The following is a 24,563-nucleotide window of genomic DNA, read 5'->3' as shown; positions in this document are numbered from 1 at the left end:
ACAGTGTCCTTGTTACATATGTTACATGTACTTACCATAATAACAGTAAATTATGCATAATTACATGAAATTAACCCTCAACCAAAATCCTAATCGTACCCTATCCCTATAAGTACATGTAGTTACTTAAAGGGGTCATATAATGGTACATGCACTTTTTCAAGTTGATTGTACTGAAATGTGTGTTGGCAGTGCCTGTACACAACCATCATATAATGATAAAAATCCATCCAGTGTTTTTGTTTTAATCTCCTTATATGTTTTCCCCTGCCTCAAATCAAGCCGTTCGACCGTGTGACGTCACAAGCTCGGAAGCCCCTCCCGCGATTGTTGATTGACAGCATCGTTTCAACACAGACCCGCCCTCGCTCATGAGCCAGCTGTCAATCATAGTCTGCGCGGACCGGCGCGGTCATTGTTGATATGCTGGAGCACTGTCTATGAGCAGAATGGCGTCTAAGCGATTGTGGTGTTCTGTTCTTGGGTGTAATAACGAACACAGTCATTTTAATGTTCCTAAATCCGAACCGCTGAAGACGCAGTGGCTGAGTTTGTTTTCGAAGGGAATATTCCCCGCGAGCAACGTCAATGCTCTCATGTTTGCGCGAATCATTTCTCACCAGACTGCTTTATAAACGAGGGTCAGTATAAAGCTGGTTTTGCTAAGAAGCTGCACCTGAATAAAGGATCGGTACCAGCTATTCGTCTTCCTGCTGAACCTCTAGAACAACTGAAGTGAGTGTAACGTTTTATTAACCTTTATATTAATATTTATATCATTGCAAATCGCTAGCTGCACGCTTCACGATGAATGTGTCTAAGGTTTACACTTAGGGTACATTACGGCATGTTTTCTATGTACGACGTTCTCAATATAATTCATAATCCCACGTTTATAATGAACAACGCGTTATGGTTATTGTGTTACAAACGGTGTACACAGAACAGAGGGGCGGGGTGAGCAAAGCTCATGATCTTTTAAAGGCATATACACTGAAACGGCGTGCTGAAAACAGAGCTGTTTTTGACCAGGTAAAATAAGTGTTTTCTTACAATACTAATGAGAATTTTTAATTAAAGTATATTACAAACTTTTAATTTAGACCCTAAAGAATCATATTAGCTTGTACAAAAATGGCATTATATGACCCCTTTAATATTACTCAGTACTTAAATATATAATTACACTGTAACAATGACACCTTAAAATAAAGTGTAACCATACATTTACCCAATCAAATGTGTCATTCTAGTTTAGAGATTTTTAACATACAGATTTGGGAGAATGTAACCTAAACTTTCATGTACATTATACATGTATAAATTATGTCAAACGTTTCATAAATGTGTTTCTATTACACAACGGTTTGTTCTTCAGCACATCTACAGAAGCAGTTTTGAATTATTTGGCATTGCAGCTTTTGCAGAGAATCTTTGTCCCGTCGGGGAAGAATCCGGCGCCGACCAGAGACACCGAACACTCAGAACACTTAAAACACGACTGATGCCACTGACGATCCTCAAACGACACGTACTTCCCTTCTCCAAAACCTGACAACAAGATGGAGAGGAGTTTCCAAAATCTCTAAAACAACATTATCATCATTTCAAATGAACATCATTTAAATTGTTCATGAACATCGATAAGGTCACACTCTAAGAAAAGTCTGTAAAAATATGGCACAATGTGTTAAAGGTACAACATGTAAGAATTTTGTATCAAAATATCCAAAAACCACATGCACAGTGTTATATATTTCTTTCAATTGTGTACTTACATTATCCTAAATGTTTCCAAGAATTTGTCAATTCAGAGAAATTTTAAATAGTGCCTTTAAAGGGGTCATATAATGGTACATGTACTTTTACAAGTTGATTGTACTGAAATGTGTGTTGGCAGTGTCTGTACACAACCATCATAAAATGATAAAAATCCATCCAGTGTTTTTGTTTTAATCTCCTTATATGTTTTCCCCTGCCTCAAATTGTGCCGTTCGTTTTTGTGACGTCAATAAAACGGACGCCCCTCCCACGATTGTTGATTGACTGGTGTGTTTCAACACAGACCCGCCCACGCTCGTGAGAGCTGTCAATCATAGTCTGCGCGGACCGGCGCGGTCATTGTTGATATGCTGGAGCACTGTCTATGAGCAGAATGGCGTCTAAGCGATTGTGGTGTTCTGTTCTTGGGTGTAATAACGAACACAGCAGTCATTTTAATGTTCCCAAATCCGAACCGCTGAAGACGCAGTGGCTGAGTTTGTTTTCGAAGGGAATATTCCCCACGAGCAACGTCAATGCGTTCATGTTTGCGCGAATCATTTCACACCAGACTGCTTTATAAACGAACGTCAGTATAAAGCTGGATTTGCTAAGAAGCTGCTCGAATAAAGGAAGAAGCTGCCATGAATAAAAGAATCGGTACCAGATATTCGTGTTCCTGCTGAATCTCCAGAAGAACTGAAGTGAGTGTAACATTTTATTAAACTTTATATTAATATTTATATCTTTGCAAATCGCTAGCTGCACGCTTCACAATGAATGCGGCTAAGGTTTACACTCAGGGTACATTACGGCATGTTTTCTATGTACGACGTTCTCAATATAATTCATAATCCCACGTTTATACTGAACAACGCGTTATGGTTATTGTGTTATTGTGTTACAAACGGTGCACACACAGAACAGAGAGGCGGGGTGAGCAAAGCTCAAGATCATTTAAAGTCATATGCACTGAAACGGCGTGCTGAAAACAGAGCTGTTTTTGACCAGGTAAAATAAGTGTTTTCTTACAATACTAATGAGAATTCTTAATTAAAGTATATTACAAAGTTTTAATTTAGACCCTAAAGAATCATATTAGCTTGTACAAAAATGGCATTATATGACCCCTTTAAAGGGTCATGAAACCCCCCTCTTTCAGCTCAAGTCTAGCTCACAATCTTTTTGAAAAATGCAACTTAAATGGGCGTGGACAGCTGTGAGAAGAAGGGAGGGGAGTGGGTGTGGAATGGCCATCACTGTCAGCACCAATGTCCCATGCATATCGATTGTGACAAAAAAGCAGTGATAAAACGATGGTAACTGAATGCCCTGCTACATATATTAGCCTACAGTAATCGTAATTCTATTTAAAACATATTGCTGTAGGCTACATGTATAATTATAATGTCATTATAAAATATATAGTGGCTTATATTGACACTATAAATGCATTTGAAAATCATTAATTTTCCGCTTAAAAAAATCGTTCCGTGCATAGCCTAGATCTACGCGTCCCCTAAACCCCCATAATAAAGATGGCTCTGCGGAGGTGGATGACTTCTCATTTTAGACACACACACACACACACCCCTCTGAAGGGATAGAAAAGTCATCGGGACTTGGTACCGCATCACTCGAAAGACGCAACCTGCATTGGTTGTCAACAAGGCGAAGTCCACCATTCTCCACTTCTCGAAGCTCTCTGTTTGCGGCACACACTATAGTTTAGATGTGTCCATGGTTGATGGCAAACCAACTGTCCAGAGCCAGAGTCTAGCCCTGGCAGCATCGCGGGGAAACATATTCAACCCACTTGGACTTTTGCACCACGAAAACAAACACTTGCGTCCCATGATTGCCTCTCTCATCTACTACGCGATATCACAGTTTGACATGTCTGTCATTGGAAAGATCCACGTGGTGTCATGAATAATTAAGAGACAGTGTCTTCTCATAGGATATGAAAAATCAGTCTCATTAATAATTATGAGACCCTGATGAGTCATCAACGCACTCGCAGTGCACTGACACGTCACAGCCTGTGACGTGGACACGATGAAGATTTTAAACCCGGAAGACGAAAAAAGCGGAAAAAAACTCAAATTTAAAGGCACACTGTGGAACTTTTCAACCTTTATAATATATTACCAAAACCCATTGAGATGGTACATCGACTTACAATAGGTTGAATGACACGTCTGCCGTAGCCTGAAGGTGTTTGTATCGCTTTTCCTAGCACTATGTAACTTCGGGTTTCGGGTAGGAACCCGAGCACAAAAAGAACTACAAAATTCAACCGCTTTACGGCATACGTCACTTCCCCCACCACCCACAACTTCCTCAGATTCTGACGTGAGTGCTCAACTCGCGTTTGATTGCCGTCTGTATGTTTTCGTCATGGCCGAACCAACAGCCACAAGGAAGAAGGCAAAGGTTTTGTCAGAGGACACCAAAAAAAAAAAGAAAAAGCATAGTGACAAATGTAAAGCCCGGACGAGGATCACCATTGGTCCAGCGTTCGCTCGCTGGCGTGAGCTACAGGAGGAGGAGGGGTGCCCGACCGATGCTGACGCTTGCCTGCACACAAATGCTGTTTCCAAGGTGACCCAGATAAATCATATAAGTAGTGTAGTATTTTCTGGTATTCCGGCCACAGCCGATGGTGTTATGAGTGTAATAAAATGCCCACAGCCCATTGTTCATTTCTACACACAAACACAGCCCGCCACAGTGCAGGGCTCGCACAAATAGTCGACTCATGTCAAATGTACATTAAATGTAGTGAACGTGCCCACGACTCAGTGCCCACAAACACTACACACAACATGTCCCACGGTTTCTGTAAAACGAAACCAACACATAAGTTACAGTCAGCTCAGGCCGACGGTGTTTTTAGTGCAGTAGAAATGTGCCCGCCGTCCCGCGCCCACATTCACTCACAGACATGTTAGCACTAAGCCCCACGGGGCTCGCCCCGCTCGCTCTCTCTCAGCAGACTGCTATAACCCCTCATTTACACTGCACACGTCTGCGGCGCATTACGGCTGCGACACGGTTTTATTCCGTCCTTCACACAGTGCCAACTCACTTCTGGGAAGCTTCTGAAACGCGCCGCTTCGCGGCCGGTGTAAACACACGCATTGACTAGAATGGCCGCGATCAGCTCCGGTAGCCGTGTCGCAGCCGTAATGCGCCGCAGACGTGTGCAGTGTAAGGGAATCGAGCGCGGCAAGGCTGCCCGCCTCAAACACTGCACACAATCTAAAGACACGGGAGGCTGACCCACTGTCTATGGGCTGACCGGTTGATTGTTTGTTGACTTTTGCGACAGTGCTGCGGAGCTTGTGGCCTCTAGGGACGCTAGACGTGAAAGTTACAGATCGAGCGCCACTAGTGGCCAAAAGTTCCGCGGTGTGCCTTTAACCATTTTAACCGTACTATTAAATCTAACTGATGCTAACATGGTCTTCAATGGTGTTCAACACACATACCTCTGTTAAAAAAAAACAAAGAAAATTTGGTTTGGGGTTTCATGACGCTTGTACTGCCATAGTAACCATGGCGACAGATGTGGACAACAGTGTAATGTTTAGCGGCACAGTTGTTGTTTTGTTCAAACATAATGGATCATGGCAAGCAGACTTTGGGACAAAAGCAGAACTAAAGAGGATCAACGCGTGGCGTTTTCGAGATGGCGAGAGCTTCGGGGCAAACATGGACTTGACGGAGACGCCGCTCTTGCAGGAGCTTTATTAGACAGGTGAGCAAATGTACATAAAACTAATCAATGTTATATAACTCAACATGATGAAATGTTGGAATATGATCAGTATGTTATTCTAATGTTGATCTACAGTTAGTCTCTTAGCGATGAAAAAAATGACATATTGTAGCTTTAATGAAGGGATTTTCCGTATTGATGTTTCACAGGCGTTTTACCCGTTTTTGGATTATGCATTGCATTTCTGTTGTGATTTATGGCTAATAGAAAAGTCTGTGAACTTAACAGATACTATATTAATTGTCTTTTATGTTTCTTCTGTCTTTTATGGATTTTATTTTCTTACTGTGTAGTTCTTTTTAAAAATTATTTACTCACTTTTTTTGGGTTTGACAGCCCCAGTCTCCATTCACTTTCATTATATAAAAGAGCACCATAGACATTCTGCGTAACATTTTCTTTTGTGTTGCACAGAAGAAGTCATATGGGTTTGGAATGACACGAGTTTCAGTAAATCAAAAAAATCTCTCTTTAATGACAACCAGAGCATTTCCTTACATTTTTGTTTTGCATTTTATGATATCAATATATTATGGCTTTATGGCTAAAGATATGATATAGTGAGAATATAAAGCTCAAATTATCTGTAATGTATTAAAAAAAGATAATTTTGTTTATAAGGAATTGGAAGGAATGTAAGGAATTACACTAAAAGGCCTTTTATTTGCTAAAAATGTATAAACTATTATTTATACAATAGATGGCATGTAGAAGATTGTGTTCAGCAAAGTTTTGATCATGTTTTAGAAATGTGTGTATCAAATATGATACAGTAGGCTTTAGGGTTAAAACATATAAACAGTTAGATATTTGTGTTAGATATTATATTGTCATAGTGCAAGAGCCGGTGGATGAGAGACTCTTGAGTCCCGATGCTCAAGCAGAACTTTATTCAAACACACTCAACAGCCTCAAACACACACATGACCCTGTTTATGTGACAACGGTCTCTTGTCTCTGCCAGTGTTTCTGTTATCAGCTGAAGGAACTGCTAATGAAGAGCGCTCTTGTTATAAGGACACATTAACACACACTGACCTGTGATGGGTTTGTCGCAGGCGACACACTTTTGGGCGTACAGGTTACTGAAGCACTTCACACAGAACGGATCTTCACCCTGCGTTGTGAAAGGCTGTCCGGCCAGCTGGACTTTACAACCCGAACACAAGAAACACTCTTTATGCCAGGGCTCGTCTCTGTACGTAACGCCACCCTGAACCAAGATCTGTGAGAGACGACACCAGCAGAGACACTGTCATTCACTGCATACAACTTACAGAGGTTGGCAATGAAGTAAAAGCAAAAATACTCAATATTTAGATTAATCTTCAGATATGTGTAGTTTACACTCTTAAAAATAAAATTTCCAAAGTGTTTTTTTTCTGCGAATAACCATTGAATGGTTATTATCCCAAATAACCATTCAGTGAACAATTTTGAATTCGGCAAGACACATAAATATGGTAAAAAATTAACTATAATAAATATCACCAAATACTTTCTGAGTTGATTGAATACATTAAGAATTCTAAACATTTTTGTACGTGTTCGGAAATATTATGTTTAAATAAATATGCAAATGTGGCATTCTATAATTAGCTATTCACTCATTTGCATAAACTCCAAAACAAAAATCTGAATATTGGATGAAGTCAGGTACCAAAATTCTTGTTTCATTTTGTTGACATTAGAATCAAAGGTTTTTAGAGGGGATTTAGGTTTTCTCTTTGTATCACTCCATAAATCAGCAAATACTGTTAATACATACATTTTCACCATGTTTTTAAGATTAAATTGTTGTATAGTATTAGGGCAAATGATATATGAACAAACCCCTCAGTAAAAACCTTCAGATTATAGATATGAATAAAACTGTAATGTTTGGTATATGTAAGTGCTACTGAACTGGAGGAAAGAAAACTTATTTTAAAAAAGCAACCTTTAAAGATATGATTTGTAATTGAAATCTGTAGATGCAAATAGATAAATAAACACTTAAAAGTGTATTTTGGATGTTTTCTTTCCACTGTTCTGAAACAACACGTTATGAAAAGCCAAAAAGGCTAAAATCCCAAAATTGGAATCATCAACATCAATGAAGAAGCTTTATTTTTAAGAGTGTCAGTTTTCCTCTCACCTGTTTGCAGTGGGCGCAGCGGGGGGAGAATCGTCCCTCGTAACAGGGCACACAGTAAAACTCATCCTTATCTGGGATGAACGACTGTCCGCCGATGGGCTTCTCACAGCCGCAACACACAAAACATTCCTCGTGCCACGAGCAGCCTCCGTACTCCAGCCGCTTACAGCCTGAGAGATCGACATCTGTTCAAACTAACTGTTAAACACTTCATCTGCAGTGAGAGTGAGCACTGAGCAGAGCAACACAACTAAACCATTTTAGCTTCATGTAAGATACACAATGCAACTAATGGGACAGTATCTTTAATGCTGTGGGCCTAATTTTCTGCCAGAGGTCCTGGACATCTTGTATCATGGATTCGATCAAATACCAACAGATAAAAAATCAAAACCTGACAACCTCTGCTAGAAATCTTATAACGGGCCGTGTTTGGAGATTCTGTATGGAGGAATGTTCTCTGATCTCTTGTCAGGTGTTCTCCAAACTTATCAGGCACATTTATTAAAACATTTATTTCATAATGTGATTTTCCACCTACTTTTTTTCCCCTCCAAAAAAAGGTTAGATTTTTGCATTTTTTTTAAATAAAATATCAAAAGGATAAACAATGATTTATTTTTTTACAGCCATATTTGATTTACCAAGGGGGCAAATAATTCTGACCAGCACTGTATATACACTCACCTAAAGGATTATTAGGAACATCTGTTCAATTTCTCATTAATGCAATTATCTAAACAACCAATCACATGGCAGTTGCTTCAATGCATTTAGGGGTGTGGTCCTGGTCAAGACAATCTCCTGAACTCCAAACTGAATGTCAGAATGGGAAAGAAAGGTGATTTAAGCAATTTTGAGCGTGGCATGGTTGTTGGTGCCAGACGGGCCGGTCTGAGTATTTCACAATCTGCTCAGTTACTGGGATTTTCATGCACAACCATTTCTAGGGTTTACAAAGAATGGTGTGAAAAGGGAAAAACATCCAGTATGCGGCAGTCCTGTGGGCGAAAATGCCTTGTTGATGCTAGAGGTCAGAGGAGAATGGGCCGACTGATTCAAGCTGATAGAAGAGCAACTTTGACTGAAATAACCACTCGTTACAACCGAGGTATGCAGCAAAGCATTTGTGAAGCCACAACACGCACAACCTTGAGGCGGACGGGCTACAACAGCAGAAGACCCCACCGGGTACCACTCCACTACAAATAGGAAAAAGAGGCTACAATTTGCAAGAGATCACCAAAATTGGACAGTTGAAGACTGGAAAAATGTTGCCTGGTTTGATGAGTCTCGATTTCTGTTGAGACATTCAGATGGTAGAGTCAGAATTTGGCGTAAACAGAATGAGAACATGGATCCATCATGCCTTGTTACCACTGTGCAGGCTGGTGGTGGTGGTGTAATGGTGTGGGGGATGTTTTCTTGGCACACTTTAGGCCCCTTAGTGCCAATTGGGCATCGTTTAAATGCCACGGCCTACCTGAACATTGTTTCTGACCATGTCCATCCCTTTATGGCCACCATGTACCCATCCTCTGATGGCTACTTCCAGCAGGATAATGCACCATGTCACAAAGCTCGAATCATTTCAAATTGGTTTCTTGAACATGACAATGAGTTCACTGTACTAAAATGGCCCCCACAGTCACCAGATCTCAACCCAATAGAGCATCTTTGGGATGTGCTGGAACGGGAGCTTCGTGCCCTGGATGTGCATCCCACAAATCTCCATCAACTGCAAGATGGTATCCTATCAATATGGGCCAACATTTCTAAAGAATGCTTTCAGCACCTTGTTGAATCAATGCCACGTAGAATTAAGGCAGTTCTGAAGGCGAAAGGGGGTTCAAACACAGTATTAATATAGTGTTCCTAATAATCCTTTAGGTGAGTGTATATATATATAGCTAAATAGAGAAAAAACAAAAACATACACTATGAGAACAATGACAAAAGCACATGACAAAATAACTGAAACTTAAAATACCAAAATTAAAAGTAAAACGTATATATAAAATATAAAAATAAAAGCCAATTTAAAATGTTAATAAATAGAGTATACAAATAATACTAAAATAACAGGGGCACACTAGATTCAACTCAAAGATAAGATAAAGTAAGCCACAAAACTGTCATTTTGATTTCTTTAAAAAAAAATATATATATTTAAGAGTTAAACATTATCTCATAGCATTTATCATTTTTATCTGGTTACATCATTGTGAATGTGCCTGTACCTGTCAGCACTGGCTTTCCTCTGAGAAACAGCCCCAGCTGTTCTAGCACTACAGGTTCTAGCTCGAGTGTTTTATTGTGTTGAGGGTGGCTGAGCATGTCTGATAAGTAATTAGCCTTTAAATGCAGAGAATAACTACATGTGTGATGTCACGCTACAGTCCGTCTAACACAACTACATTCACACAGTTGAACTTGAACTGCCCTGGATCTACAAAAGCCTCCCGAGTGGGTGTTTTGTTTCTGAGGCGTGCAAAAGCTGTGGGCTGAAAATTCCACAATGGCTGGTATTTCAATAAAATGCATCTGGAATCTGGAAATGCACAAGTTGCAGATGTAACTTACAGGTTTGGTGGGAAAACGCCACACTGGATCACCTGATCTCTTCATAAAGACTGAGAATGGGTGTGAAAATGAGCCCAGAAGGGGACTGAGACGGCGGGTCTGTTTCAAATGAACGAGGGAGGAGAGAGCTGCCACTTTCAGTTTGTAATTTTATCCTTCTGGAACTTTCAGCATCTCTTATTTCTCTCCGAAAAGCTCCAGAGAGACAGAGGCGGGCGGCGGAGTGTAATTATGGGTAATGTAACGCCCGAGTGTTGGCATCAGGCCTGGAGGCGTGTGTGTGAGCGTGTGTGAGCGTGGCCGCAGGGTTTTCTCTCTCAGCTGAGTGTGTCTATAATCACACTGTCACATCTCTACTGCTGCACCCTGACGCCCAATCAAAACTCATTAACTCGGTTTCTGCTTTAACGAGCAGGGTGAGACACACACGTAAACTTCATTTCCTGTCGGATTACATCGGAAAGGTTTTATATTTGTTGTGTTTATGTTTGTAATCTATACAATCTGATACAGTCAATTACATGCTAGACGCTTTTGATGATTGAGATGTTCACAGCAGTAGAATACATTTGTCTGCAATTCAAATCTATAGAAAGAAATATTATATATATATATATATATATATATATATATATATATATATATATATGTGTGTGTGTGACTTTAAACTTTTTTTTTGTATATATGTAAAAAATACAGTAAAAACAGTAAAATTGTGAAATATTATTACAATTTAAAATAACTGTTTTCTATTTGAATATGTTTTAAAATGTAATTTATTCCTGTGATCAAAGCTGAATTTTCAGCATCATTACTCCAGTCTTCAGAGTCACATGATCCTTCAGAAATCATTCTAATATGATGTTTTGCTGCTCAAAAAACATTTATTATTATTATTAGTAATGTTGAAAACCGTTATGCTGCTTCATATTTAGGCCCAAGTGGAAACTGTGATAATTTTATTCTGGATTCTTTGACGATTAGAAAATGTAAAAGAAAAGCATTTATTTGAAATAGAAATATTTTGTAATATTATTAATGTATTTACTGTAACCTTTGATCAATTTGAAATATCCTTTCTGCATAAAAGCATACATTTCTTTCTTAAAAAAATAAAATAAAAATCTTACTAACCCCAAACTTTTTAATTTTAGAGTATATATATATAAAATGAAATATGTGCATACCTGGCATCACAGTCTTGGCGCAGGCCACACATTTAGAGGAAAGCTCATTACGGTAACACTCGTTACACACCAGGACGTCTTCCTGACGGGTGAACGGCTCGTCGGCCAGAGAACGGCTGCAGTGTGAGCAGCGCAAACAGTGTTCGTGATAATAGCTCTCCTCATAATACAGCTCCTGAACACAGACAGCACAAGAACACAAAGATATATATTTAGTTCAACTGTAAATTATATTAAAACATTATTGAATTTAGTTTAGATCTTGTGACCATGAATGAGACTTGACTACCCTGGATACAGATCAAGAAGGAAGACGTGGGACGTTGCATGTTGTCCATAGAATTAAATCTATTTAATCACAGTTACATTATCAAATTTTGGATCAAAGGTCACTGCAAAGCTGAACAAAAGCTGAAACGAGGCGACACAGCTGGTTGTGCAGGAAGTTCTATGACCAAAAGCATGTTGAAGCAAAACAGATCTTGCTGTTCTCTGTGTCACTTCCACTACCATGAAAGGAAGTGTCTACGCAATGAAAACATGCTTTACTATCGTCCACTAATCCAAGCTCTCAAAGATCAGACGGCTATGAACACTGAACACAGAACAGAAGCTTCTGTTTAACCTCCTCGTGTTTGTCTTCTCGAAGATCTTCCAGCGAAGAAGTAAGAAGTCACTGTAAAGCTGATTTGAATTGTATAAAACTCTATATAAATAAAGGTGACTTGACTTCTGAAACCCAACAGCCCGTCACATGTGACCTGTGAGTCACTGACTCAAACTCAACTGTTAAACCTCACATATAATAAATGATGTCCTTTCAGCCGAATGACCCACAAATCATCACGTCTACAGATGACTGATGGAGAACGAGGGAGAAAAACACAGAACGAGAGAGAGCGTGTAGTAGTGGTATTTATGTAGTGTGCTTTTCTCCCAGTGGATGTGTAAGTCAGACGGTGAGCGCTCTGTTTGCATTGGCCGTCTGTCGCGCGGGACCGTGACCAGCTGTGAGAGTGGAAATCTGTGACGAATTATACACAGATACATCTCCTGTAAATAGTATATGGAATGGATTTATGCCTGTGTGTGTAAACTCACTGAAGAGCAATCATAAAACACATGAAGACACATCCAAATACTACACAGCACAAGTGGAAGCAATTGTTTAAAAATACTGAGGAAGTTTGCAAATCACACACACACATAATAACACTTATGAAAAAGTACTGTGCTGGTATCAGATATAAACTACATGAAACATACCATGATACTAAATGGTTACCAGTACTGCAGGGCATTTTAACCCGTACTGTTGTGGTTAAATAATGCAGGGATCAGTGATGGTAGATCACATGACAAAATTATGGTATTTTGAAATAAACCCGTACTGAAATACAACCATGGATCACCAAAGTACGTGTATATAATATATATACTATACTGTATATTGTTTTACTTTTATATTAATTATATAAAAAACATAGCATATATATATATATATATATATATATATATATATAAAAAACATAGCATATAATATTAGTAATATTTGAGTACTATGAAAATAAATACAAATAGAAAAAGTTGTAATTTGTAGGGCTGTCAAAATGATTAATCACATTTAATCACATCTTACAAAAGTTTGTATATACTGTATATATATGTGTGTGTGTATATATATATATATATATATACTGTATATTATACATACTTTTATGTTAGATGACAGCACTAAATTAATGTTTTTTTATTCTATTATTTTAAGTATTTTTTTTATAAATATTTATTAATATGTCTTAATAATGGTAAAATACTTAAATAATGAAACTGAATCTACCATGGTATATATATATATATATAAATAATTTACATATATAATTACAACTACATCTAAAATATATAAAATATATTTTTTAATTAATAACTTTTAAAATGATGTTTTGCAAATATATATGTGTCAACCTGAATCCCATAAGTGATGCTGAGTGAAACACTCACGCGTGCGTTGTGTTGGATGAGCTCTTTGCACTGCTGGCAGGTGTTTGCGTACAGCCGGTCGTAACAGGGGACGCAGTGAGGAACGTCGTCCACCTGGATGTATTTCCTCCCGTACAGAGACTCCTTACATCCGTCACAGTCAAACGCTTCTGACATGACGCTCCGCTCCTCTCTGACTCAGACAACACAGCCAGCGGATTGAGATGCTCTCTAGTCCTAAAGAAAAAAACAGATTTAAATAGAGTTACCTTTGAGTAATTATCTGAGAGGCTTCCCACATCAGAAATAATTATACAGTCTGTAATCAGTGATGAATCTGTTTTGATTCGGAATCAGCATTAAATCCTTTGTTGGGCCTGAAGGTTTTTAATTAAATGACTGGAGAAAATTAAACAGTGTGTGAAGAGAGAGAGAGAGAGAGAGAGAGAGAGAGAGAGAGAAGAGAAAGAGACTCCTTACATCCTCCTTACCTCCTTATAGAGAGAGAGAGAGAGAGAGAGAGAGAGAGAGAGAGAGAGAGAGAGAGAGAGAGAGAGAGAGAGAGAGAGAGAGAGAGAGAGAAGAGAAAGAGACTCCTTACATCCTCCTTACCTCCTTATAGAGAGAGAGAGAGAGAGAGAGAGAGAAGATAAAGAGAGAAAGAGAGAGAGAGACAGAGAGAGAGAGAGAGAGAGAGAGAGAGACAGAGAGACAGAGAGAGAAAAAGAAAAAGAAAGATACTCTAGGGATCTGAGTCTAGTCCATTATCTCTGATTTAATGGATCAGATGGTCATCAGGATCCAGTGGGGAAACAAGCGGTCACATTCTATATGCGTGTTAAATGTGATCATGACCGACGTCCACTGTGTGTGTCCTGGACAGAGCGTGAGAATAACCAGATTCCCACACTAAAAACTCACTGAATCTCCTAAACTAAACACTAAACTTCTGTAATGTGATATATTGCTGAGTAAAACAAGATATTTAATGAGAAAACAGGGCAGGACATCTTTTAACATTGAGAATTGATTGGATCTTTAAAAAACGGTGTTGGAGAGGTTGCTAACTCAGGGGGACGAGAGGTTTCTTCAGCCTCGTCCAAAAGCCCCTGGCCCAAGTGTGCCACACGAGTCCTGAAAAGTGAAGCCAAAGCTTTTCGATCACCCCTAGGTCATAAACCCCATCCTCTCCATGTAATCGAATGGGACACAAGCCAAACTTTACAAAATTACACTTCAAATCATTTTCCCAAGATGGTTTCTGTCATTTTAAGCAGTTCTCATCATGCAGTGATGTGTGCAGTGATGTCCCGAGTGTTTGCTTGTGCCCAAGTGACCGTCTTATTTTTCCCAGTCTATGCCCTGGCCACGAGCTCTGGGACATGAGACGTCAATCTCGAGGGCATATTTATAGGCATATTTATTTATGTAGCACATTTTATAACTTTAACATGTTATGTAAGATCAGTTCAACTCTCCATGAGAAACTATGCTTAATTACAAACTTTTATTTTGAAAAGTAAGTCAGCGACATTTGGCGGAGGTGAAAGACTTTGTGTTCACACCCTGCTCTGGAGATCTCCAGTCCACAGCTCCATCTACTTGCCCCTTTCCATGACTTATACCCTGATGTGCACACTAATATGGGTTTAAATTCAGTCAGTGGACAATGTGTGGAAGACTATTAAGACATGCAATGAAACAAGCTTGAGTTTATCTCTGCCTGCATCTCTCATCCCACTCTTATTCCCACTCTCCTCTGGCATTCTTTGTGGGAGTCGTTCTGATCGTAGAACATGCGGATCTAATGAGATGTATAGAACTCCCCGAGGGTCAGGAACATCACAACTCCCTTTCATGACAGTGATTTCGCATTCTCCCCCTTCTTCATATCCTGTTCTCACCCCCAAACGAGTGAACGGCCTTGTAAACTGGAAATAGCTCAGATTCCCCCCAAACCATCTTGTTTTTGTTGAGAAATGACGAAAGCAATGCCGTACAGGACTTTGAGTGACTCCTCATATAAACACAAGAACATTCCTTCATGAGCACCAAGAGGTTTACCAGTCAACTGTTTGGACACATTGTCATATTATCATTAGTTTCCATATTTTACAATACGACAGTAAAACTAACACAAATGGAAGTATTGAAATTATGTAGTGACCAACATATGCTGCTGCTTTGACTGGATTCCAGTTCTGCTCATTTTGGACATTCATCAACAAACCGACTCTTATCCTAGGATGTATCCTGGAACTTTTTAAGCACGACTGAACATATAAAAAAATAGAAAAAAATAAAATAAAATTACGAAATAAATAAATACATAAATAATTAAAATAAAATAATAAATTAAAAGAAATCACACACATAACACTATTGAAAGAGTTTACATGTTTGATGCACACTTAATAATGTGAAAATAAATTCACTATCCAGTGAATAAAATAAACAATTAACCAATAACATAACATGTTAAATAATTCAGCAACAACTAACAAAATTATTAAAAAAATAAATAAATAGAGATAAATTCCCATACAGAGGAATAAGAGAGACAAATGTGTAAGTGTTGTGGAATGTATAATGTAATCAGAAAGAATGTGAGAATCATATGTCAGTTTCCAGATCACATCGTTCCCATACGCAGACATTCCAGTCTTTGTGTCTCGCTACGGTAAACGTCTAACTGACAGCTCACTTCATGACTCACATGTCTGCACATCTGAGCCATTTAATTAGCCAGTTTATTCCAGTGAAAAGAACTGGAAACGTTAACACACACCACAACAGATCTGTGCGTTTAGCTCATTATTATACAGCATAGGGCTGCAACTAAAACTATCTGATAATAGACTGATCAAAACATTTTACAGTTTTTGCTTACACACAAAATCATTACTTGTCACACAATTTCTGAAACTTGACGCTCAAACACCTGAACTACACATCAAATCTGCAAAACCATACACTAATTCTTGGCCTTCGACTCATAAAACACTTTTTGCAAACCACAACACACAATTCTCTATGTAACACACAAATCTAACAGGAAGTATCTTGATTTCCTTTTTCAAACACAAACTATCAAAATGCCACAGTAATTAATCAGTGCCTCACACACTCCTCACACTCATTGCTTTACTGAACACCAACCAATCATAGCTTTAGAGTAGGCCAAAGGTCAAGTTATAGGTTTTTTCGGACTGTGTAATATTGTATTCACAAGCACAAATGCTTACAGTAAAAAAATTAATTAAATAGTTTGGTTTCAATCTTGCTTTCGTGATTACCGTGGATTTTTCAACACCTCTCTGCCAATTACGTTCAATCTTGTACAGAAATGTACAGAGGAGCTCATGAAAGAAGAGCTTTAGGTTTTGAATAACTGTGTGTATATGATATATCCAAAAATATAATATTAGACAAAGGTGTTTGCAACGTAAGACAAATGTTTGCTTTTGAGATGTGTTTGTGATATTTTGAGTGCTTCGTTTTGCAAGAGATGTGAGGCATTTTGTGTGTATGTGCAATATTTATGAGTAAAGTTTTGAAAAAAAGAGGCAAAGTTTTCAAAATGTGTGTGAGCAGTTGATAAAAACTGTAACAACCAATCACAGAATGATGGAAAACCACATATAATCTGATCAGATCATTCAGACAGACATGCCGACAAGAAAGAACTGATTTAACTGCATTTCAAACCAACTTGTTTTAATCACATTTATTTATTCCACTCTTTTTTAATACCCCTCTCCCATAAAGATCAAACCTGATTTCATTACAAAAGAACGCTACTTGTCAGCCTGCCATCTAAAGCAGAACATTGGCAAACAACTAATCAAATAAATTCCACAGCATTCCCACATGATTGAACCTGCCTCCACAAGGTGCAGATTAATGACTTTGCATAACAAGGAATATTTTCCGATCCACATGAGACGATCTTAGATGCCTGATGCGGCCCATCCAAAAACAGTACGGACTCACACAGACCCCATGCAATGGCAAATCCAGGAAGGGCGTCTCTGTTCTGGTTCCACCTCATATATTCCCCAAGCCGCAGGTCTTTAAAGAAACACGCTGCTAAATGGTCCGTAAAACCGAACACTAGAACAACAAAAACTTTCTTTGAATGTGGTTTCCACAGGTATTCTATGTACTGGAGTTCAGCTTATTCAATGCCTCATGTGTTATGAGAAGAAAATATAATGAACCCCTAATTTGACACAGAATTACTCACACTTACTGAAGCACATACGTTGTTCAGCAATTGCAAAAGTTTCCAACCCCATTGTTCAGTGGGTGGAAAATTAACCAGCTGGTTAACTGTGTTCTGTGTGTGTGCACTTTGGTAGTTATTTGTTTCCTGACGTCTATGTGCCGGTGAAATTATTGCTATTGAACACCTGCGGGCCAAATGTCAGTGTAATAAAACTTTTATGTTACTTTCTGAAGCCATTCTAATCTACATATTAAACATGTTGTTTGTGGATTTTCAATTCATCCCAGATTTAGAATACCACAAAAAGTACTCAATGTCCACTTGCGTGTAAACTTGTAGTTAAACTTACATTGCCCATATTTCTGACAGATGTTCAGCCTGTGAGTTTCTAATTTTAGTTTGGGAGTATTTTTTTTTTTAAAACAGAAGGAAAAGTGAGAAAGGCAAAACTAAGGATTCTAGGTTTAATTAAAAAATTGTTTTTATTAAAGTTAAAATCTCATACACTCTTACAAAAAAAGGTTCATAGGGTTCTTGACTCAATTAAAATATATATATATTTATGCCAAAAAGGTTTTATATAAGGAGAAATGCATGTTAAATAAGTCATTTCATTTTTTTCACGTTATAAAGTATGTTTACAAACGGTTTAATTCATAAAATGTAATTAAAATGAAATGCGAATTAAAAGAAAATTAATGAATTAAAACATTAAATCCATAAAATGACCCCATGATGGAAATATGAATCACCTGACATGCCCTTTAATGTTCCATATATAACCTTTTCTTCTAAGAGTGTAGTTGAAGAGTTAGTGTAGTTACAGTATTAATTCTTACAAATGTTACAGCCGAAACAGTCAGACTGTATATAAAATAAAGAAATTGAGAAAGACTCTGAATGAATAACATGAGACATGCAAAACGAAGAATTCTGGGAAATGAAGCAAACTTTAATTAAAGCAAAACTTGTGCAGATTAAAGTGCAAATTCCAGTCTGAAGAATAAATACCAATTTGGGATATGAAAAAGATGTTTAGTTCTGAATCTAATATCTTGGTTGAGATCTTGGGAGGGCTGTTTACTCTTAAGAACAATATGTCTTCCTGCCACGGGACGTGTTAGAGCCAGCTTCAGATGTTTAGCAAACAACACAGTCATCATATGATGCGTATTAAACATATGTATATGCCAGACAGGTTTTATTATGTGAGAAGAAGGGATTACATTGCTTTCCTTATCCAGTCTTTAGGCATTCCCTCACAAAGTTTTCTCTTCTATCTACACTGATCTTAGACACTAAACCTGGTCCAGAATCACTACATTTGATTGGTAAAATAACTATATGCTGAATATAATGGATTTATAATTCTCATCTGTGGTGTGAATTTCAATTCAACAGGATTTTGACCTTAACACTAATGATTTCCCACATGCTTCAACAACCACAAAATATTCAAAGCAATCATCATATGCAATATGCATAGCAACATTTAATCAAAAACAGCCACTTAGTCAACATAGCAACAGCATAGCAACGCCCTGGCAACCACTCAGATTACTTTAGCCCTGGCATAGTAACATGATAACAAATAAACATCCATCCTCCATCTCAATTGTAGGTTGTTGTCAAAAACTAAACTATAAAAATGAGATTAAAGTTAACAAAACTTAAATGAGAATTAGAGATATTGCCTTGGCAACTAACTGAAATAAAATAAGTTTAAACTGAAATGCTAAAACTAAAAAAATAGTAATAGAAAAAATGATTAAATTACTAAAACTTAAACTAAAAACATAAAAAAGAATTCAAAATATTAATGAATACTATAATAGTATTTAACAAAAAAAGAACTCCGTGTATAGCTACCACCCAATACCTTAGCAACACCCTGGCAACCACTCAGAACACCCTAGAATCGTGGCAGTGAGTTTTGGATGGGAAAGTACCGCTCACATTCAAATCTAGTTGTTACTACACTGTGGTGACATCAGATTGTTCTAACACTTTCATAAAAAATAAACAAACAAATTCACAGAACTATTCTGATTTTTTTATAGAAGAAGATACAATATGAATTGATAACATAGGAATTATTACAAAATTTAAGTCAAGCCAACCTAACATTTTACGTTCAGTAAATACATTTACTTAAAATATTTAAGATAAATTCAACAACAACAAAATTAATGTAACTAAAGGGGTCATGACATGGAATTTAAAAAAAAAAATGTTCCTTGAGCTTCAAATATAATGTTAATAAAGTTTTTTTTGCACACACATATAACAAATATTTATGTGGAAAAACAATTATTTTCTACATTCGTTTTAACCCGTGTCTGAAATGATCAGTTTTTAAAGGGCGGCTCCTTTAAGGCCTGTCAGTAAACAGCCACTGTTATGATTGGCTAATGTCACAGCATAGATGACAGTATGAATGCCCACTCGCTATTGAACATGAGTAAGCAGTGTTGCCAGACGTACGATAATTATCGTATTTGTACGATAATCTTCTTGACCTCTGTACGATCAATAATGGAAAAAATCCCATAATGTACGATAATTTCTGAATTTTGTGACACTTCAATCGGAGGTCATTGTAATCATAGTGCTTCTATACTCATTGATCTAGCTGTGGATCTACGTCTTGGATATTTCCAATCTGGCAACACTGTGAGTAAGTGTTTTAAAAACATTATCCGTATAAAACCATCATTTACAGAAAAGGCCCGTGTGACGTCACAGATTCCACAATAGGTGTGTTCGACTTGAAGCGGACCAATCGGTGCATGACTTCAAAATAGTGAGAGCGACTAGAAAGTAGACGGCTCTGTTTTTGAAGCTTGCTTAAATAAATGCTATGTTTATAACGAGAAGGACGTTTCAAGCTACGATGTTTTAATGGTTTAAAGACCTCTTATATGTCAAAAGATCAAGGCAAAGTTGATGTCTCATGTCACGACCCATTTAAAAGCGGTCTCATTTTTTCTAGTGCAGTGTGTCTGTAAGCCTAGTGTTCTTCACTGGCATGTGTCCAGCTATTGTCTCTCTGCCCTGTACCACCCTGTGGGAATGCCACTGTGGTCAGGGCCATGGTTGGGAAGAATTTCATGGTTACCAAAAGGGCAAACAAAGGCATTTTTCTTCCTAAAAATGGCACATTCCACTCTTCAAGGCTGAGAAAAACCAGACGGAGTTCTTAGAAGACCAACATTTCTGCCATTTACTCACGGAGAAAGATTACGCACAGCATTCCAGTTTTTGGGCCAACTAAAAACATTATGTGGTCACAGCCCCCCAACCTCCACACACACCCATCCGATCAGACCTTATAACGACGTGTTTGCTGGATGTGAGTGGAAATATAAAGTTTGGTGCCAAATTCGCTGTATGTCTGGAAGTTGCTGGTTGACATCATACACTTAGATGGTGGAAAAACCGATGTGTGGACACCACAGTTGGCTTGCGGATAGAGAACGAATGCAGAAGTTAGTCTTAATTACTCTTTTACAAGCCATATTTACCCTGCTCTATAAACAAGCATCATGCTTACCTACTGGCGCCTTCCCATAATGCCATGTTCCATCCATGCCTGCCATTACAATGAAAATAAATGAGGCAGCTTTTTAAAGAGAGGTCAAAGTTCGTGTTTCAGTATGTAGCAGTATAAGGTCAGATGCCTATTCTACACAAGCAAACAAATGTTGATTGCAAACATGTGGTCCCATAGTACATACTTAATGTGTGACTCTTTTGGTAATGTACCTCTGTACTCAAAGGGGTGATAAAAAACTGTGCCATTAAAAATAGACAATTTCCACTTAGACACCAAAGCGATTCTATTGGTAGACAAAACTGTATGCACTTGATTGTGTAGCCAATTAGAAGTTATAGAAAATTTCTTTAGCATGTATTGTCTTAATTATTAAAACATGTTAATGTCTATTAAATTACATATCACGTTAAATTTTTATCTGTCTTGGATTGCAAAAGAAAAAGATGCATACTGTCAATGTGAAATTAAAATTGACCCAATTTCCTTGGGTGTGGTATGCTACATTAAATTAAATTAAATTAAAATTACATTGAAATACTGTATTGCAATAACAACATAGTTGTCTGGGATTTTTCTTCATGGGCTTGTAAATATAATAACATACAGTATAACTACAATAAATGTCATTGTCAAACGACCAGTATAATAAAAATACTATTTTAGTTTTTTTTTATATTTTGAGTTCGAATTTTTTATATGTTCTGTTTTAACTTTAGTGGTGTTTTTAGCTTATGCATGCCTTAAAGTTGGGCCCAAGAAATCACAACCTTCAAAAAGACTTCATAAGGACCTAATGTAGATCATTGAGTTTTTGAGTAGTTCTTTTATCATTCATCTGCATGATAGTGTGATTAATTTATTAACGCCCAGGAAAGAGAGATATACTTTGAGATATATAATCCTGCCAGTGGTGGAAGCACTCTTCTATTCATCAGAGACTTACAGCAGTCTTAAAACTCAGGCTCCATCGATCTTACTCAGCAACAGTGAGTGTCCACAGAACTTCATCCCTTAAATTTATGTGCACCAGGAATGAGCGCCACAATTCCCCTCATTCAACTCCAGTGACTACAATCTGGGAAGTATTTCTGCCATCTCTCAGAGGAATCTCTATTGTTTTAAAGCAGCTTCATTGATTCACGATGTTAATGATTAAAAAGCATTTTATGGGTATAGGATAGTTTTACCTCAGAAGTACTATGTACCTTGGTATGTAGGCCTATATAAATACAACATGGCATTACCACAGTGCTTTTTGTAATTACTTAAAAGGAAATCTGTAAAGGAGAAAAGACACTAGGGAATAGAGAAGTGTGGGCCAATTCCATTTTAGTATGGTGAGAAACAGAAACACAGGGATTTACACTGTGTGTATGTATGTGTGTGTGTGTGTGTGTGTGTGTGTGTGTGAGAGAGAACTGCCTGCATTCTGGACAAAAATAACTCACTTTTCATGCGGCCTTTGTCGCCGAACCCCTGGGGTGCCACACACACACACACACACACACACACACACACACACACACACACACACACACACACACACACACACACACACACACACACACACACACGAAACTGTCATTGTTTTATAGAAAATGTAAACTGTACTACTTTGAGTCTATTCCAAATGACTGTAGGCCTACCACAGCTGAACTGAACAGCACGACAACAGCGATAACTGCTCCCCCCCTCTCTCTACTCTCTAATAACTACCGTATTAAAACAAATCATTAATACAATTAATAGTAATTCTATTTTTTTATATAATTTAAAATGTATAGGCTACTAATACCATACACACACAGTAACAGAACAAAGTATACTGAACTTAAAATGATTATTATCAACTAATAAATAATACAAATTATTAAGAATATAAATGAATAAAATATAAACACACACACCCACCCACACGGGTTCCTGGGACTAATTAATCCATAATACACCAACACATATGAGTTTCCATTGAAACTAATAGATCAGGAAACAAAAAAAAAAAAGAGTTCATGAACAGAAGACAATATTATTATTATTCTGCTTATAAAACGGAATAATTCGTTTTTTTTTCTATTAATAGTGTCTACTAGTAATTAGTTGACATCTTACCGTGGTATTGAAGTGTCCAGCTGATCTGTCCCTGTGCACAGCCTGTAAAGTCTGTCTGTGAGACACACAGTGGTGTTACTGCAGTTTTTCCCATGAAACACACACACACACACTGATCCTCCCACTGGGCGAGACATTTGCACTCTCGCCCTCCCACATCTGACACACACCACGATATTTAAACCTTCAACAGCTTTAAGTTAATTCTTCAGCCTGTCCAACATGGCAACATGGAATGTCCTTCTGAAATTTAATAACTTTACGGAAAACCCCCACATACTCGCTACTTTTTGCTCATGACATTTTGCTCAGGGACAGCATAACAGTTTAATCATGAGTTAACAAAAGTTGAGTTGTACATTTACAAAAATGTAATTAATGTATTAAAAACAAATAGTGTTGGATCTAAATTCATTATCTACTGCTGTTGTCTTTCCTCAGAATTATATTCAGATTAGTTCCACTTATGCGTTTCAATTTGTCGAATTCAACGGACAGCGACATCTAGAGGTGAGAAACACACACGCACACGCACGCACACACACGCGCGCGCACACACACACACACACACACACACACACACACACACACACACACACACACACGACTCAGACCAGGGCTCAAATGAATATAGCTTTAATTTATCAGCGTGCTCTGAGACAAAATATACCATAAGTAAACAAATATCATTTTCTTGATATTTTACAAGTAATAATCTTTATAATTCAATCACAAAATTAATATCTTATTCTTTTACACTTTATTAGAAAATAAACAACACACACACTCATTCTACAATCACATTCAGCAGTGAGTTTCTTGTACACACATTTACATAGACACACACATCCCACATTATATCAATTCAAGAAAGGGGATTTTTTGAACATGACTAAAACAATGAATCATGTAAAAAAGGAAAAAAGGGTTATTTTGGACCCTGGGACTTGTCATATGAAAACATAATACCTTTATCTCATATTCAACAAACTTGAGCATTATTATTTCCCACATATCTCAGTATATCACAACTGTGGAAAAACCGTTTAATGGCAAAACACACTCTTCCTGTTAGTCTGGGCTGATGCTTAAACAAGTCTCTGTATGTGATTCATTTTGCTGTAAGTTCACAGAAACATGATGACGTTCGAAAACGTCTTTAGCCTTTTCTCCCTTTATTTTCCCTTTGTGTAGGTCAGGAGTAAATAACAGCGACAGCCAACACAATCACAGGACTG

The 24,563-nt window shown here is 37.7% G+C and overlaps 1 protein-coding gene across 1 annotated transcript; it reads right to left on the bottom strand.

Moving 5' to 3' along the window:
* Positions 1 to 1,263: 1,263 nt before the first annotated feature.
* fhl3b (four and a half LIM domains 3b) lies at positions 1,264 to 23,446 on the bottom strand. The gene is made up of 6 exons (XM_056242584.1): positions 23,326 to 23,446; positions 13,454 to 13,669; positions 11,453 to 11,627; positions 7,683 to 7,852; positions 6,584 to 6,770; positions 1,264 to 1,551 (listed from the first exon to the last, which is right to left on the bottom strand). Exons 2-6 carry the CDS (start codon positions 13,607 to 13,609, stop codon positions 1,403 to 1,405), a joined length of 837 nt encoding a protein of 278 aa, XP_056098559.1. The 5' UTR covers positions 13,610 to 13,669; positions 23,326 to 23,446; the 3' UTR covers positions 1,264 to 1,402.
* Between the last annotated feature and the right edge of the window lie 1,117 nt (positions 23,447 to 24,563).

This window comes from Rhinichthys klamathensis, unplaced genomic scaffold (assembly GCF_029890125.1).
Source record: "Rhinichthys klamathensis goyatoka isolate OS25496 unplaced genomic scaffold, OSU_Roscu_1.1 h1tg000731l_1, whole genome shotgun sequence".
Taxonomy (NCBI): Eukaryota; Metazoa; Chordata; class Actinopteri; order Cypriniformes; family Leuciscidae; genus Rhinichthys; species Rhinichthys klamathensis.
The sequence above is the reverse complement of the archived record's forward strand: the minus strand, read 5'-3'. Positions and strand labels throughout refer to the sequence as shown.

Excerpts from the sequence above, each read along its gene's own strand:
- fhl3b (XM_056242584.1), bottom strand. The coding sequence starts at position 13,609 with ATGTCAGAAGCGTTTGACTGTGACGGATGTAAGGAGTCTCTGTACGGG. Across the intron at positions 7,853-11,452 it reads CGCCAAGACTGTGATGCCAG|GCTGTAAGCGGCTGGAGTAC; the intron begins GTATGCACATAT and ends TCGATCTCTCAG. Across the intron at positions 1,552-6,583 it reads CTGCGACAAACCCATCACAG|GTTTTGGAGAAGGGAAGTAC; the intron begins GTCAGTGTGTGT and ends TCTTGTTGTCAG.